The following is a 19571-nucleotide window of genomic DNA, read 5'->3' on the forward strand; positions in this document are numbered from 1 at the left end:
TTAAAAAATTTAACTAAATAGAAATTTTTTTTTTTTACAGTTTTTATTTTAAAATTTTTTAGTCTTACAGTCTCAGTAATAATAATCAGGTCTGTATTTTTTATTTATCTCGTTTGGGCCTCCGAAACGCTCGATTTCAAGTTTCAAACGGAGGGAGACCTTCAATTTACGCATACCCTTTTATTATGAGCGTTTCTGTTTTTTTTTGTCCTTTTCTTTTTATTCTTTTTAATGAACCTTGGAATTATAATCAAATCACAAATAAGAGTCTGTTGAATTAGAATCAAATCGCTCATAAGAGTCTGTTTATAAGGAAAAAGAAAAAGACAAAAGAAAAAGAAGGGAGTCTAAAGTTCGACTCCCTTTATCCAAAAACGCTCAGGATAAAGGGGTCTGCGTAAATTGAAGGTCTCCCTCCGTTTTAAACTTGAAATGGAGCGTTACGAGGCCCCAGACGAGATAAATAAAATATGCCGACCTGATTGTTATTACTGTCCGAATATTTTCACATCGTGGATTCCAAAACAAAACCCTTCCTATTATCTCTAGAATCTTTAACCACCCCCCCCCTCCCCTTTTTCTTCTTCGTCACTCCTCGAGAAACATCCAGAAGTGTTTTTTAGTTGTTGCTGTTTTTGTATGCTGCTTCTGAAGAGAGGAGAGAATGGACAAGAAGAAGAAAGATGTCATCCAATTGGAGCGCGAATCAGTAATTCCAGTTATGAAGCCAAAGCTGATCATGACCTTGGCCAACCTCATTGGTAAATATAATAATTCCTCACAATCTCAATTTATGCCTCTCTTTCTCCCCGTATTAGATGGGAGTTCTGACTTGCCGCCACAATTTTCGGAAGGAGGTCCTCGCAGATTTGCTAATCCCGCGCTTGTTGTTTCACGGGTTTGGGATTTTATCCACATGCATTTTCTTTTCCAAAATTTAAGTCATATATATATATATATATATATATATATACTCACAATCCCTTCCTCATTTTTCTTCGCCAAATGCTAATATAATATCGCCTTAGTCGGATTGAGTCTTATTATGAAACACGATGAACGATTTCTCTCAATTCAGAGACATGTTGGAACTAAAATGGGCAATTTTAACATGTATAATTTTTTTGGAAGGAAAGAAGGGTTGGGAAAATTTTTGCCAATGGTATTTGATACGGTAATCTGCACTCTTCCTAGTCAACCAATGTGTATGTTTTTTTAATTTCATTCCCTTTCCATTTTTTTGTCCCGCTGGGGACTAAAAATGGGTTTTCCTTACCTTCAGAGAAAAAGGGGAAAATATTAGGATCATGACCATATCTGTTATTCCAGTTGTCTCTATGATAAAATGTTCTTCTCCTGTCCCTCTGAAGTCTTACCAGCACAGTTTTCTTACAATGATTTATAAAAATTTTTGAGTGGACCTCAATCTTTGACTTCTTTGATTATTTATTTATTTATTTAATTTTTTTTTTTTTTTTGGCAGAACATAGTACTGACCGTGCTGAATTTTTAAAGCTCTGCAAGAGAATTGAGTACACAATTCGAGCTTGGTATCTTCTACAATTCGAGGATCTAATGGTAGTTTCATGCTTTATTGCCTGTTTTAAGAGAAAATTTATGTTAGGAAATCAATATTATTAGAAGTTCATATTAAGCGTAAATTATTAGAAGTTCATATTAAGCGTGATTAATATTAGATGATTAATGTTCTTATTTCTTGTTATATCATTTTAAATTTAGTTCAATCCATATTCTGCTTACAGCAATTGTACTCCCTCTTCGATCCTGTACATGGGGCTCAGAAATTGGAGCAGCAGAACCTATCTACAGAAGAGATTGACATTCTTGAACAGAATTTCCTGTCATACTTATTTCAGGTAGCATGGTTGCTGCATCTTTGAGACCTGTTATGTTATTGCAAATTCAATTCCCCTATTTTCCTCAACTTAGATTTAAGAAGAAGTATATAGAACTCAGTTCCTTCTTTCTATTTTCCTTACACCTATTACAACTGTACTCAAACATTCTATATAAACTAAACATTTGCATAAACATGTATTGCCGTGTCCACATTTGTATCATGTCATGTCCATATCCTAAATCAGTGTCCATGCTTCTTAGATTGTGAGGAATGACATATTTCCTATAGACGTCTTGCATTTCATTTTGAATGCCACTGTCTAATCTGTTATTAGTTTTGTGAAGAATAAACATATGCTAAAGGTAGGCTACTTGTTATGAGTGCTTAGATGATTGTGTGCCGGTCTTAGGGCCCGTTTGGCATGCGCTTTGTTTTAGGCGTTTTGTTTTTTGCTAAAACAAAAACACTATTTTTGCTGTAGGAGTGTTTTGGAAAAAAATCAGAAGCACGTTTGGGAACGATGTTTTGCTGTGGAAATGTCGGAAACAGAAACATGCACAGTTATCGTTTTGGGCCATGAACAGTTGTAAAACAAGAAAAAACATCTTTTTGGTGTTTTGATTTTGGGCCATTGTTCACGAAGTGTTTTAACACTGTGCAAAATAAAACAAGGCCGCACCAAACATGCTTTTGTTGCCAAAATCGGCATTGTAACAGCCCAAAAGTAAAAACAGCAGAAACAAAACACATGCCAAACAGGGCCTTAGAATGATTGAATTGATTGTCTTGAGGTTTGAATCCATAGTTGAACAGTTCAACAAATCTAGGATTTTAGGTAATATATTTTGTGTGCACGTGCATTTTCTTTTCGGTATTTTTTCTAAGAAGCCCTAATGTAATTTAGAAGACATTTCACAGCGTATTGTTACGCTTTATTTCTGTTGCCTTTTGGTCGTTGATGACAGAAGTTGGTTAGAAGTATAATAATCATGTCATTTGTTCTCTAGCTGAAATGGAGTGCTTTCGGCTTTTATGAATTTTATTCTTTTGGTTCTAAATAGCTTTCCAGTTTTTTTTTTTTTTTTTTTTTTTTAATCTCTTGTTTCTTACAGGTGATGGATAAGAGCAATTTTAAGATAGCTACTGATGACGAGATTGATGTTGCACATTCGGGGCAGTATCTTTTAAATCTTCCTATCACAGTTGATGAATCTAAGGTATGTCACTGCACATATGCATTTAAAGTAAAAAAAAAAAAAATCTTAATTTTATGAATATGCTCATTTTTGGACATGCATATCTATTTGAGTATATAATTTTGTGTTTGTTCACAGTTCTGTTTTTGCCTAATGTAGCTTGATGAGAAGCTTTTGAAGCTGTATTTTGCAGAGCATCCTCATGAAAACCTTCCAGACTTTGCTGATAAGGTATTTCTGTGCACCTATCTTAACATGGGAGCTATTTGAAATTCCTTGTCGGCTAGACTGGCCGCGTGGATATTGATTGCATATTTTTTTGTTTGTGGGGTTATGGGGGGCAGTGTGAATGTGTGATGGCTGCCATTAGGAAGGTAAGTTGTGTCCTGAATCCGTTGCCTAGCTTATTTAACCATTGTGCATGCGATAAATGGGGCATCCACAGCACCTTTTCAAGTTGCTATTTACCAATACTGTGGGATTTCTGAATGGTTAGTTATGTAGGATTTCTTCCTCGATCATTTGATAGAAAAGAGGGAAAAAAAAAAAATTCTCTTGTCCCCATGTGAATGTGTGGCAACTTGGTCTGCCTTTTGCCTGCATTATGTTTGCAAAAATCCATATTTAACGATGTTTCTTCTCTCTCTCTCTCTCTCTCTCAATGGTATGCAAGTCTGTTTGCCTGTGTGATTTACAGGATTTAGTACTACTATTTACAGTGACTTCTTCCAGATCTGTGATCTTGATAAGTCATAGCATCTTCTTTTTGCGCTACTAAATCTCTAGTTCTTTGTCAATGGAAATTATGATTTCAAGGAACTCCAATGATTCTTTCAAAGATATTTAAAAAATATTAAGGAAAAGGAAAAAGAAAAACATCATTAAGAAACAGCTGGAGATGAGCTTCAAATCCAGTTTCCGCTGTCTCAAATTAGGCCCACATGGGTTTTTTCTTAGTTTCCGAGCATATACTTAACTACTTAAGGCACTGAGAGAGAGAGAGAGAGATCTTCCGTGATTTTTATTAACCAAAAATTTGTTGCCCCTCTTATATACTTAGTTTGAACCTTTCTATAGGCTTATTTTGAGACTTACGTATGTCAAAACTATACCTATAGTCAAATACTGTAGATAACAAGTATTAAACAACTAAGATAACTTTCAAAATAATACTCCAGAAACCATGACAACTTTTGGCAAAATTCCCTTTATAAATTATTCAAAGCAAAGAGGAATAAAAATGCATACAAAAAACTTCGGCTAAAATTGTAGTACTGCCTAAAGGCCTTAATTAAAGATGCATTACCATGTTAGATTCACAAATGACTCCCCCACCCTACTCTTCTGGTGTTTCTGTTTTTTTTTTCTTCCTTTTTTTTCCCAGTCAATATGGTACAGCTTTCCGTGATTGTGTACTCTATGGAGAGGGCATTTTTTACGGTGATTATTGTGGGATATTAAAATACATACAAAAATGAGAGAAAGTAGATGTCATATACAGTGTAGATTTGAAGATGCACCGGTTATTAGAGGAAAATTTGTTTGCCTAGAAGGTAAACAACAAAGAGGGCCAAGAGGCCGACCAAAACATCGGATGAAGTCACTAAAAATGATTTTAAAAAATGACATTGCATATAATGGTAAAGAATGGTAAAAGAAAATTCATGCATATGGGATAAAGGCGAGGATGATGATGATATGAGAATGTGATCTTTCTGCCCCCTTGATATGTAAAGTAGGAAATGTAATTTGGTTAACGTTTCTTGACAACCAAAACACGATCTTTGTTTCCTATTAGAAATTGGAAATAACCAAAGCGTCCTAAGATACTTGGATCAAGAGAGATTTTTTTTTTTTTTGTTGGAACTAGGGTTTGAAAGATAGAGAAGAAAGAGACATGGTTTAAAATTTCTATATATTGTGGCAACACCTCTTGAGCCTAATGTGATTATATATACAAGTGTATAGAAATAACAAAAGACTAAAATACCACAAATATGCCCTAATACACCTATTCTAACACTCCCCCTCATGCTGGAGAATATATATCATACAATTCCAACTTGGAACAAATAGCCTTCAACCAATTATGACTGTGAACCTTGGTGAACATATCTGCTAATTGATCTTTAGACTTCACAAATAGAGTAGTGATGTTTCCACTTAATATTTTGTCTCACAGAGTCATAATCGACTTCAATATGCTTGGTACTCTCATGGAACACTAGATTAAAGGCAATATGGATAGTTGTTCGATTATCACAATGTAATGGAGGAGGAGTTTGAACTCTCAGACCAAGTTCTTCAATAATGTCAACTCACTAGATGTATGAGCCAATTGCCCTGTACTCCGCTTCAGCACTAGACCGTGCTACATCTGTTTGCTTCTTACTCTTCCATGTAACTAGATTACCTCATAGGAAGGTGCAATATCTTATGGCGGATCTTCTATCTGAGGGCGAATCGGCCTAGTCTGCATCTGTTAAACCTTCCGCCTTAAGATGCCCATTGGATCTGTTCAACAACCTGAGACCTGTAGCTCGCTTAAGATATCGGATAATCCGAACAACCGCGTTCCAATGTGGCACCTTAGGAGTTCCCATGAACTGACTCACTACACTAACCGCGTATGAAATATCCGGCCGAGTAATGGTAAGATAGATTAGTTTCCCGACTAGTCGCCGATATCTTCTAGGGTTGTCAAATAAATCTCCATCATCAACTAAGAGTTTTGTATTTGGATTCATAGGAACATCAACTGTCCGACCTCCTAACAAACACGTGCCTTCTAATAAGTCCAACATATATTTTCTCTGCGACAAATTGATACCTTTCCTCAATCTAGCAACTTCAATTCCCAAAAAATATCTGAGCTTACCTAAATCTTTAGTATGAAACCGATGCTACATAAATTTTTTCAACTTACTAATACCTGCAGAATCATCACCTGTTATAACAATGTCATCCACATACACCACAAGGAAAATGAAACCAGCTCCAGTATTTTGATGAGAAACTGCATGATCTGTTTAACATCTTCAAAGACCAAATTCTAAGGCTGCCCTTAGAAAAATTTCCAAACCACGCTCTCGGTGATTGTTTCAAACCATAAAGAGTATTCTTTAAATGACAAATATTGTGTCGGTACTCCCCCTGAGCAACAAACCCAGGTGGTTGCTCTATAAAGATCTCTTCAGTTAAGTCGCCATGGAAGAAAGCATTCTTAAAGTCTAGTTGAAACAAGGGTCGGTGAAGATTAGCAACAAGTGAAATGAGAACACAAATATATGAAATCTTGGCAACGAGAGAAAAGGTCTCATCATAATCAACACCATACGTCTGAGCATACCTTTTTGCAACAGTTGAATGAAAAAGGCTCTTGTAAGCCACAAATTCTCATTAGCCATGCTCCTAATTTATATTACAAACTGAATATCGTATACGTGGAAAGTAAATCAAATCACCGATCCTATGTCTCTAATAGGCACTTGATGAATATCATATAAAATCAAATTAAGATCAGATCAAATCCAATCCCAACAGATCAAATCCCTATATTTTCTCCCAATACTCCCTCTCAAGCTGGAGTGAAGATATCAACTAAGCCCAACTTGCCAATACCAGAGTGAAGACCAGATTGTCCTACTGACTTTGTGAACATATCGGCAAGCTGATTAGTAGAAGAAATGAAGGAAGTATGGATAACTCCACATCGCACTTTGTCCTGAAAAAGGAAATATCAACCTCAATATGCTCTGTCCATTCATGAAGAACTGAGTCAGATGCGAGCATAATAGCAGATCGGTTATTACAAAATAGAGTTGATGAACTAAATACAGGGAATCCTAGCTCAGTCAATAGGGAACGAAGCCAGAGGATCTCACAAGTGCCCTGAGCCATGGCACGGTACTCTGCCTCTGCAGAAGAACGAGACACAACACTTTGTTTCGTACTTTTTCAAGAAATTAAATTGCCCTTGTGAAAAGTACAGAAACTTGAAGTAGAGTGACGGTCAGTCAGAGATCCAGCATAATCAGCATCGGTGTAGCACGAGATAAGAGGTTGTGGTGTGAATTTGTAGAATAGACCAAGTCTTGGCAGGATTTGAGGTACCGAAGAATTCGGTATACTGCATCTAAGTGTGAGGTCTAAGGAGCATGCATGAACTGACTCACAACACTAACCGCAAATGTGAGATTAGGTCTAGTGTTTGTTAGATAAATTAAGTGGCCAACAAGGCGCTGATAAGCAAACGGATCTGGAAGGTCTCCAGACTAGGCATAAAGCCGATGCGTCGATTCCATATGAGAGGAAGCAGGACGACACCCAAGTATACCAGTGTCCTGTAGTGCATACTTCCGCTGAGAGAGCGAAATACCATTCCTAGAGCGTGCAACCTCAATATCAAGAAAAAAATCGAAGAGGACCTAAGTCTTTAACCTCAAAAGCCTGCCCAAGGTCTATTTTTATCTTGTAAATGAAAGATGCATCATTTCCTGTGATGATTCTGTCATCAACATATACTAAGATAATGGCACAATGATTTTTTGGACTACGACGGAAGAAGCACGTGTGATCTGATTGACATGAAGTGAAACCCATAGAAATAACTACATCACTGAATCGGTGAAACCATGCCCGAGGTCATTGCTTCTGTCCATATAAGGATTTTAGAAGGCGACATACTTTCCCAGAATACTCCCCCTGAAGCCAAAAACTAGGAGGAGGATCCATATAAATTTCTTCTGTCAAATCCCATGAAGAAAGGCATTCTTCACATCTAACTGGTGAAGAGGTCAAGAGTAGCAAGCCGCTAAGGAAATAGGAAGGCGGACAGGAGACAGCTTGGCGACCAGAGCAAAAGTGGCGTTAAAGTCCTTCCCTGGAGTTTGTGTAAAGCACTTCGCCACCAACCTAGCTTTATAGCGATCAACATTACCGTCTGGTTTATATTTGACTGTAAATACCCATTTATAGCCAACGGTCCTCTCTCCTTGTGGTAAAGTAACAAGCTCCCATGTCTTATTTTTCTGCAAGGCATCCTTCTTAGTAGCCATAGTTGCTATCCAATGTTGGTCTTGCAAAGCCTCAGATACAGTTCGAGGGATGGAAATAGCCAAGGTGGCAACAAGGTAAGCCCGGTAATTGTGTGAAAGTCCCTAATAAGAAACAAACTGGGCAATAGGATGATTAGTCACACGAGTCCTTTTACCACAAGTCCTTTTACTTTTGCGGAGAACAATAGGCAAATCAAAATTGGGAATAGGCGATGCAGGATCTACAGTAGAAGTAGGCAAGGTAGGATCTGAAGTAGAAGTAGAATTGGGAGCTCGGGCTGAGCCACATGAGGAGATGTTGAGGATAGAACTGGTGCAGGCCAAACCAGGGGTGAGAAAGTCACTAATGGAGTAGAAGAAGACGAAACCTGCAAAAAAAGATGTGCCAAAGAAGGGAACATCTTCGAAAAAAGTGACATCAAGAGAATGATATAGCCGACGAGTACTAAGGTCATAATAACGGTACCTTTTCGACATAGTCGAATAACCCAGAAAAACGCAATGAATAGTTTTATCATCAAGCTTTGTACATGTAGGACGTCGTTCCTGAACAAAACATGTACATCCAAAAACACGAGTAATAGGTAAAAGGGTGTTGTTTGGTCGCAAAATACGTAATGGAATCTTATCCCTTAAAGTTCGATTAGGGGTTCGATTAATAAAAAAAGCTGCAGTGAAAACTGCCATATTCCAATAAGATTGAGGAACCTGCATACCACGTAAAAGACATCGAACAACACTCATGAGATGACGGTTTTTACGTTCCGCCACTCCATTCTGTTCCGGTGTATAAGGGCATGTCAACTGATGAAGAATCCCCAGTTGATTAAGATGAGACCGAAAATCATTAGAGATATATTCTTTCGCATTATCTGACTAGACGGTTGTTAACAATAGTATTAAACTTGGTCTTAATCATTTGTAAGAAAGAAATAAATGTAGACAATACTTCAGAATGTGACTTAAGTAAATAAACCCAAGTACAACGAGAGTAATCGTCAATAAACGTCACATAATATTTATGACCAGAGTAAGAAGTAACAGGGGAAGGTCCCCATACATCAGAATGAATAAGATCAAATAAACAAGGACTACGACGCATGCGCAAAATATAAGAGGTGTGTGTGTGTTTAGAAAGCTCGTACACAACGCACCGAAAATGATGGGTTCTACAAGCTGTTCATACATAATGCAGGAAACAAAGATAACAAAAGCTGAAAATTAGCATGTCATAGACGAGCATACCATAAATTAAGGGTTTGGTTCGTAATAGAATGCCTTCCATAGTCCGGTAATGTGGAAGCATGTGCAAGAATTGGAGATGTCCCAAAGATGTACAGCTTGTCCCTTTCATACCCCCTGCCAAAAATCCTCTTCGTAGTTAGGTCCAAAAAAACACAGTGATTAGGAAAGAAAGTCACTTAGCAAGCCAAGGAACGAGTTAAGCGGCTAATAGATAATAAGTTAAGGGAAACGTTAGGCGTATGTAGAATAGACTGTAGGAGATAAAAGGACAATACCCTTACTAATGATCGGTGTAAAAGAATCATCAGCAAGGCGTACCTGCCCGGCGGATGCTTCCATATCCGAAAAATATCGAGACTTACCGGTCATGTGATTAGAAGCACCAGAATGAATCTATGACCCAAGTTGGAGGAACAATACCAGACTGAGAGGCATGGAATGCAGATGGGGTACCTAAGTGAGCTGCAGTTGATGTAGCTGAATGGATGGTACCTAAGTGAGCTGCAACAGATGTAGCTGATGGGAGAGATGCCTGTGATAAATGATCTCGGATAATAGATCCAATTTATGTATGCAATTGATGCATATCAATACATCCAGGCGGAGGAGCAGGTGGCTCATGGGTACCAAAGGACTTGACAATAGCAGCAGTAGAAGAAGTTGTAGTGCTGCTAGATCTGAGGTGCTGTTAGAGCTGGAAGCACTTATCTTTAGCATGACCAATTTTTCCATAGTGTGCACATATGGTAGAACTCCCCTGTCATGGTTACTGCCACGGCCACGGTTGCGAGTACCAGATGGTCTAGGAAAAGCGACTAATGCCATCTGATCAGTGTCAGGTGTAGGAAGTGTAGTAGGAGCCATCGAAGGTGTAACTTGACATCGACGATCATCCCCATCAATAATAGCAAAAGCCTCGAAAAGAGAGGGTAGAGGTGTAATATTTAGAATTTGAGCACAAAGGGCCTCAAATTCTGGACGGAGTCCTATAAGAAACTGATAAATTTGATGGCGCTCATGAGCCTTAATAATCCCTGCAGTCTTTGCTAAGATATCACCAAGGGACTCATAGTGAGCAAGTTCCTCCCAACGTGACTGAAGGAAGGTAGCGTAATTTGCAACTGAAAGCTTCAAATCGTCTTAGGTAGCTCGTTAGATATCTCGATGCAGCTCATAGATTCGGGCTTCATTACAAGCATGAGCATAAGTCTTAGTGAGAACAGTTCATAAGGTGTGTACAGTTTCATGATACATAAACATATTATAAATACATTGCTCCATAAAATTGAATAACCACCTAAGTATGGTATAGTTATCAATGTCCCATTGTGTAAACTTGGGTTCAGCAGGTGCTGGTTTTTTTAATAGTGCCCAATAAATATCTAGTTTTACCCCGACTACCTAAATAAAGTCTCACTGTTCACAACCAAGACGGAAAAATTTTCCCATTTAATAAAACTGTAGTAATCCTTTGGGCTTGGGAACTATGCCCATAGGATGCAGTATCCTTAGTCTGAATAGATTCCATTTCTCAGATTGTGATGATATAGATTCAAATCGTAGATTCTTACTGAATTGCAGATTGTAAATACTGTTGTCTGCAAGTCACAAGGGCTGGAGAAGTCTTCCAAGTGAGCAGCTCTATCTGCAAGAGTGAGACAATTTGTCAACAACATGTAATGACCTTGCGAAAGTCGATAGAGAATGAAAAGACGTTGGACGATTCGTCAACAACACATAACGACCGAGCCGGTCATTGGTTTAAAGAGAGACCCCACCACATGAAGCGATGGAGGGAAGAAGAAATACCCCCAAAGGGGTTTGGTATGCTTGGGTGTGGTTTATGGTTGGTGACTGAAAAATTAAAGAACACAAAAAGAGGAGAGGATGAACCAAGAGAATATAAAGTAGAGATCAAGCAGTGGAGTGTGTGTTGTGTTCTTGGCTCTGATACCAAGTTGAATTTAAAAGGCTCTTGTAAGCCACAAATTCTCATTAGCCATCCTCCTAATTTATATTATAGACTGAATATTATATAAGTGGAAAGTAAATCAAATCACTGATCCTATGCCTCTAATAGGCCTATGATGAATATCATAAAATAATATTAAGATCAGATCAAATCCAATCCCTAAAGATACTCCGAATACAGGTCAAATCCTTATATTTTCTCCCAATAGGCACCAGAAGGCAAAGGAACAAGATCCCAATTCCAATTACGATGAAGGGCATTAATTTCATCTTTCATTGCCTTTCTCCAACCCGGATCAGAGAGAGCATTCTGCACAGTCTTAGGAACATGGGTGGATGAAAAACATGAAAAAGATGGAGATAGGGAATTATATGAGACATAGTTAGTAATGGGATGATGAGGCACAAGATCGAGTACCTTTATGTAGAGCAATATGTAAAGAGTCGGACACACCAGACGAAGCCGGATCCAAAGACTTCGAAGAATATAGAGGAGGCAGAGTAGGCAGCTTGGGTCTTCGAGTGTAAACTTGTAATGGAACAACAAATTGGAGAAGAGCAGGACTAGGACACAATAAGGGAAGAGGTGGCAAAGATGGCTTAGGAGTAATATCAAGAGGAGAACTACAATCAGAAAAATATGGGTCAGACTTGCAAAGGGAGATATCAACACTAGTAAGATACTGCTGAAGGGTAGGACTGTAACAACGATAACCATTCTGAGTGCGAGAATACCCATGAAACACACATTTAGTTGCACGAGGATCAAGCTTGTCAAAACCCGGTCCAAAGTTATGGACATAGCTAACACACCCAAATACCTGAGGAGTAAGAGAAAACAAAGTTGAACTAGGAAATAAAACAGAATGGGGGGATTTTCCTTGCAACACAGAGGATGGCATGCGGTTAATAAGATGACAAGCGGTAAGAACAACATCACTCCAAAACCGTTTAGGGACATGCATATGGAATAAGAGAGCACCAGTCACTTCCAAGAGATGGCTTTTTTTACGCTCAACCACGCCATTTGTGGAGTATAAGTACATGATGTTTGATGAATAATGCCTTTAGCACGAAAATAAGTATCAAAAGGATCAGAGGAATATTTTTTGGCATTGTCAGAACGCAAAACTTTAATGGAACATCCAAACTGAGTTTTTATTTCTTTACGAAAAATTTGAAATATTGAGAATAACTCAAAGCGATCTTTCATTAAAAACAACCAAGTCATATGAGAATGATCATCCACAAATGTCACAAAATAACGAAATCCATTGATAGAAATATGCTTTATTGGTCTCCATACATTGGAATGAATTAATTGAAAAGGACTAAACATACGGTTATTAACTCGAGACTTAAAAGGGATACGATTATGCTTACTAAGCTGACAAGCTTCACATGACATAGACATAGGGGTGGCAAAGTTTGAAAAGGACTAAACGGGTTTGGGTTGACCTTAAACGGGTTGACACGATTAACCCGTTTAGTTAATCGTGTCGTGTTTTGGTTGAGGAGTTCAACCCGTGTAACCCGTTTATACCCGTTTAAATATACATATTATAAGAAAATTTCTATTTAAGTTCCAAAATAATTATCTAAACTTGTATGTTATAATTTATTATTTTGTAGATTAGAGATTATTTAGTAATTTGGTTGGATTGAAATTTATATTTTTCTTGTATTTAATGTTTGATCGACTATTATTAATAATTTAAATAATAAAATATTTGATTTTATTAAACATGTCATTAGACGGGTTACACGTGTAACTCGTTTAATAAACAGGTCGGGTTAGTGTTGAGGGTTCCTGACACAATTATTAAACGGGTCGTGTTCGGGTTGAACTGTTTAGTAGAATACCCTTAGATCGACACGACACGATTACGACCCGCGAACACGAATTGCCACCCCAGATAGACAGAACACGACTAAGACTAGGGACTTGACATTGAAAAACAGGTAGTAACGGGTGTCCAAGACCGCAATGCCATTGTAATGGAGATAAAGAGGTTTGAAGAGCTTTGGGATGATGCTCAAAATCGAAGTAATACAATCCACCTACTTCATGCCCCGTACCAATCTTCGTCTTCGTCTTGAGATCCTGTAAAACACAACATGTGGGATAAAAGGTGACTGAACAATGAAGAGTCTTAGTAATTTTAGTAGACAATGAAGAGTCTTAGCAAAGGTGACAATAATAATCCAGTGACTGTGATGGGAAGATAATAGTGATCACGTCAGATTTAGCAAACTGATGAGGACCAATAGATGCAACTGATGCACTAGAACCATCGTCTTTAGAGGACACTTGGGAGACAATTAACGCTGAAAATTCACTATCACCATCAGTTTGTACACTGGAAGTGCCACTAGAAAGAGTAGCCCGCCGGAGTCGGGAAAATACATCAGGAAGATATGGAAGTTGAGGGCTCCCCAAAATCTGTGCATGAACTGCACAACATTAATAACCTCACGTTGAGCATCCTTCAGTTCCCATGAATCGAAACTAGCATCGCTTTCTTCGGGTTTGTTTTTAACCAGATGAGTACCAAGGCCTTTAGCTTTCAAGAATTACTTCTACTGATTTAGCCTACAAGACATAATTTTTACCATTAAGCTTCACTGAAGTCATTTGAGGGTTAAAGGATGCTGTGGACGAAAATAAGTTGGAATTGGTTGCCATACTGAATCACTCAAAATAAAATTGCCAGGAAATACTCAAGATCAGGAAAAAAAAAATGGCCGAGAAGAGAAGAACTGTTAAAATAAACTGATCAAACCTGGGGAATCAGTGTGAATCAGCCGGGTCGGGACAGCGGGTTAACCAACTGCTCCAATCAAAACAAATCAGGGTAATTAGATCAACTGGACATAAATTTATTCTGGCTTGGGACAGCCAATATTCACAGCCAAACTCTCCTGTCTTCTCCAAATCCCTATTTGATATCCTGCAACAACTGTATATATATATTTATACACCAACAGTAAAGATGGAACAACAATAGCAATGACAACTGCTACTGTGATAGCGATGATGGGGACTGTGATGGAAACGATGATGATTGCAATACACACAACTGCGATTACAATATTCCAATCTCACACACCAAGAACATCGATCGTAGCCGCTCTGATACCATGTTGGAACTTGGGTTTGAAAGATAGAGAAGTAAGAGACTTGGTTTAAAATTTCTGTATATTGCAGCAACACCTCTTGAGCCTTATGTGATTATTTATACAAGTGTACAGAAATAACAAAAGACTAAAATACCCCTTTGGGAATAAGCAAATCACAAATATGCCCTAATACACACATTCTAACAATTTTCTAGTTGAAAAATGATTGAAGCATGCTAATTTACGTGAACAGTGTCATTCAACAAATTCATGGATGTTGATGACTCTCCATCTAATCCTAGTAAATTTTATAGTAGTCGGGTGTCTTTAATTTTCTTCATGGTTCCTTATTAGCGGCAGACAAGGATCTGTATTTATGTCCCCAAATAATGAGGATAAGGTGAGATGGTTTTTATTGATAACTATAACAAGTAAAGTTTGCTTCCTTTACTTAATCCTTGTGCTTGTTTCTAGTATGTAATCTTCCGACGTGGCATTGGAATTGATCGGACAACTGATTACTTTTTCATGGAGAAAGTTGACATGCTCATTGCACGTTTATGGGCATGGCTTATGAGACAGACTAGGTGAGTAATTTTTAGATAATCAGCACTTCGGGTCAGAGCAACTAATTTTTTTGTTATGGTTCTGAATTTCAATCAGGTGTAAGGGAGCTCAAATTTTTTTTTTTTTTTTTTTTTTTTCTGCCAATAGACTATTTGTATACTGTATTTTCATCCTTTGGATTAAGCTTTGTCATGTGCATTACCTTTGAATTTTTTCTATCCTTGATGTATGTTGCTTGTAGGCTAGAAAGAGTGTTTTCTAAAAAATCTAGTACACGTCGTATGAAAGATCCTAAACAAGATGATGAAATCCACACTGAGGCAGATCTGGATGACTTGCATGTTGAACGGGTCCGTCTCGAAAATATGGAACTCAGGTTAGTAATGGCATCTTCTCTTTGCAGTTCTTGTGACTCTTAGCCTTGGCATTTTCTTTCCATGCTAAGAGCAACTCCAATGGGTTGCTATTTGGGCTGCTATTTTCAAAATATAGCATATGGGTTTAAAATGGGCTCTCCAATGGCATGCCAAATGGGCTGCCAAAATATAACTTTGCCAAATGTTGTGCCAAATATAGCACAACATATAGCTTTTGCCAAATCTGCTATTGCTCTCTTCCTTCTCTCTTCTATCTCGCATGGGCTGCCAATTTGGTGTTGTGCTTGTGTATATATATATGTTAGTTGTGCTTGTATATATAAATATATATATATGTCAGTGTTGTGTGTATATATATGTATATGTCTGTTGTGCTTGTGTGTGTATATATATATATATATATGTCAGTATTTTTATTTATTTATTTTTAATAAGGCAAATAAGCTAAATAAAATACAAACACTCAAAAAAAAAAAAAAAATGGTTGTTGAAAATTGTAGTTGGGAATGGTAGTTGAAAAATAATGGTGGTTGTGTCAAAAAATAGCATTTTGGATGAAATGCACCATTGGAGCAGAATTGCTAAAATATAATATTTTGACACTGTAACTCCTCTCAAAATATAGATTTGGCATTAAAAAATGGCATTTTGCATTGGAGATGGTCTAAGCTGTTAGAAAGATGCCATCCTCTGCTGTTGGTCTCTTGGAGTTCTTCAATGCATTATCCCAAACTTTATCCAACAAATGAAACCCGATTGTTATCAAATTCTAAAGTTTTAAAATTTTATTTTGTTTGCATGCAGCACTTGTATATAAAGAAAAATGATTTTAAAGCTGAGGAGTTGTAGAGAAAATCTTGACCGAATGCTTTTAATTGGTCAATGTATACAAAATATAAGAAAGTGGAACCCCCCACTTCCTTATCACTTGCATAAAGGACCAATGAAGAGTATTCGGTCAAAGAGTTATGCCCAACTCTTCGGCTTGAGTATCACTACTCATATATAAATATACATAAATATGTATATGTATATGTACATGTATACATATAAAACACTGAAAACCAGAACTTATTCATGGAAGTTATAGATGCTCAAAACTTTGCACTGGATACATTTATTTGGGGTAGCCAGACACACTTTTAGTCTATCCAGTCACCATTTTGTCATCCTCTGTTGGCATAACCACAAAAGTTGGTTAGTATTTCATTCTCATGAATACTCATGCACAGCAGCACTTGATTACAGAGTCATCTATATATCTGCATAAATATAATTGTGTGAATCACTGATATTTTTTTCCAGATCATGACATTTTCACTCACCCCACTTCTTTCCAGTTTAAGCAATCTGCTGGGCAAGATCACAATCCAAGAACCTACCTTTGATAGGATAATTGTTGTTTATAGGTACTGTTTTCTTCCTTCTGCTTTATAATATTCTTGGGGCCTATATTTTGGATCGTTTTATTGGGACATATTTCCTCTTTAAAATCAATTTGGTGGTTACTTTTGCCATGGATTCCAACTGCTTCTTTCGGCCCTCTTTCACCTGAGGAAATTGAGGGCACTCGAGAAGGGATTAATTGCATATCAGAGAAACATCTATTAATTATAGTGTACTGTATTGATGTGTAACAAGATTGTGACCAAGCAGGCGAGCAAGCACCAAAACCAAAATTGAACGAGGCATATACGTGAAGCATTTCAAAAATATCCCAATGGCCGATATGGAGATAGTTCTCGTGAGTTTTTAGCTGTGTGTTTGGTTGTGGTATTTGAATTTTCTATTTCCTCTAATCTTGCATTTAGCCTACAGCCTGGTGTCTAAACTTTTGCTCTTTAACAGCCAGAAAAGAAAAATCCAAGTTTAACCCCAATGGACTGGGTTAAATTCCTCGGATCTGCTATAGTTGGTCTGGTCAGTTAATATCTTTGAAGTTTGTTAAGATGGACTGTTCTTTTTATTTTTTAGATTTTTCATTCAGATGCTCCTATAACGACATTTTTACAGGTGGCTGTAGTGGGTTCACTTGACATGCCTAAAGGTGATCTTTGGGTCATGTTTGCCATCCTCTCCACAGTGATTGGTTACTGTGCTAAGACATACTTCACGTAAATTGTTCTCTTTATCTGGATTTGCTGCATATGGATGTGTATAATTCAGTTGATCATTCTGTACTACTGTGGAACTAGTTGACCGAATCAACCGTCAACTATTTGTATTTCTTTATTTATCTTAATATTCTTATATTCTGCCCACCCAATCATATAGGGTGGATGATTTCATCAGGGCAACTTCTCCTGCAGGATCTCTTCTTGATTGGATCTGCTGGATCATGCACTGTGCTTGGGTATATACTAAAGTGGCTAATGTTTCTTCACCTGCCCGCAGGTTTCAGCAAAACATGGCTACATATCAGAACTTAATTACGCAGTCCATGTATGACAAACAACTGGACAGTGGAAAAGGCACCCTTCTTCACTTGTGCGATGATGTTATTCAACAAGAAGTAAGTTATGTGCTCTAGTAGCTAGCTTGAAACTTGCAGAAGAATTTAGCTCAACCTTCCATCATTACCAAGTGTACAGTAATAAATTTCTTTGTTTGTATTGATTGTTGGATGAATTGCTAGGATCTGATTCACGAAGCTCGCTAGCCAATCAAAAGTCTATAATTCTTGATTGAAGCAATTGTAATCCCATAATTTGCCTGTGCAGGTAAAAGAGGTGATCATTTCTTTCTTTATATTGATGGAACAGGGCAAAGCTACTCGACAGGTATGCAATCACTCCAGCCTTTTCCTTCTTTCTTTCATTGTTTATCTGTTTCCTGCAAAATATTGAATGCAATTTGTTCTATAGTCATTTGTTTATGACTGTTATTGTGGAATAGGATCTTGACTTGCGGTGTGAGGAATTGATTAAAGAAGAGTTTGGTGAGAGCTGCAACTTTGATGTGGATGATGCAGTTCAGAAGTTGGAGAAGTTGGGCATTGTTGCCCGGGTGAGAATCTCTCTCCTTTTCTTTTTCTATATCAACTGTTGTTTATTCTTTTGTTAAGTAATATCTAGTTTATTGAACCGTTGCTGACTTACTAATGTCCATGTCATTTCTTGTAATTGGATGTGTTGATCTGATTGATTGCATAAATCCAGTAAGAGAACCCATACAAGATTTTCTCGTTGAATGTGGGAGAATCATGCCTAACACCATGATCTGTATTTGCCAATGGAATGTATACATGTTTTAGTGGCACACTGATGTATCGATATGTTTAATATAGGATTAAACCACTCCAACTCTTTTAAACAAAGCATTGTCTAAGCAAAATTCTCATTGTTATGAACCTGATGAACTACTCTTTTCTGCCAAATCTTTTATAGGAGTATAAAAATAAAAAATAAAAAATAAAAAAAATTCTTTGTGCTTTTGTCTTTTCTAACTTCGTTGTAAATCTCTGGAATCAGGATACAATTGGAAGGTATTACTGCGTGGGCCTCAAGCGTGGTAATGAGGTTATTGGTACAACCACCGAGGAGCTTGTCCTCAAAGCAAAACAGATTACTATTGTTCCGTGAATTGTCTTGGGAAGGTAGGCTTCTCTATTCTCGTGTCCTTATGGCTTGGGAGATATTCTCAGGCACCTCTTCGCACGCATCTCGGACAGGGTTTGTTCATGTTGTTTTAGTTTCCCCTCAGCCCAGGTTTCTTTCCTACTCTTGGTGGTTGATGTGACACTGTAGACAACGGTGGTACACATATTTTAAAAGTTCTTTTACCATTTAGTTTATTTTATTTGTGTGCAAGTAACTTTCTGAGAATTCTGTAATGTAAATTGATTTGGAATGCTGCAGCAGTTGTTAATTATCCCTTTGGAGATGCCTGGCGCTATATATACATTGTGTGTGTGTGTGTGTGTTCACGCGCGCGAGCGTGCGCGCTTGAATATAGATGGTATATGATGGCTTCTTTAAGATTCTCCAGTGGCTGATTTAGATCGCAAATCTAAATCAGCAACTGGCTACCTCTGTTGATCAAACAGTCTGTGTGTCTAACTAGCAGTTCTTATGCCTAGGAAATAGATGATGTGTTCCAGGTTCCAAGTTAAGCAAGTCTCTTGCTCATGCGAAAGGATTAGAGTGTATCTTACAGATTGAACATGCCTTGTATGAGC

At 37.6% G+C, this 19571-nt stretch overlaps 1 protein-coding gene across 1 annotated transcript; it reads left to right on the forward strand.

Moving 5' to 3' along the window:
- The first annotated feature begins 389 nt into the window (after window positions 1-389).
- Window positions 390-19276, forward strand: LOC132282436 (uncharacterized). Its single transcript, XM_059784111.1, has 15 exons — window positions 390-761; window positions 1484-1578; window positions 1764-1877; window positions 2974-3078; window positions 3217-3288; window positions 14925-15037; window positions 15259-15393; window positions 16735-16803; window positions 17051-17138; window positions 17243-17314; window positions 17408-17508; window positions 17789-17906; window positions 18115-18174; window positions 18290-18400; window positions 18865-19276. Exons 1-15 carry the CDS (start codon window positions 665-667, stop codon window positions 18973-18975), a joined length of 1461 nt encoding a protein of 486 aa, XP_059640094.1. The 5' UTR covers window positions 390-664; the 3' UTR covers window positions 18976-19276.
- Window positions 19277-19571: the final 295 nt, after the last annotated feature.

The sequence above is a fragment of the Cornus florida genome, unplaced genomic scaffold, assembly GCF_030987335.1.
Source record: "Cornus florida cultivar Cherokee Brave unplaced genomic scaffold, ASM3098733v1 CherokeeBrave_3.0.0_Hap2_Chr11, whole genome shotgun sequence".
Classification (NCBI taxonomy): Eukaryota; Viridiplantae; Streptophyta; class Magnoliopsida; order Cornales; family Cornaceae; genus Cornus; species Cornus florida.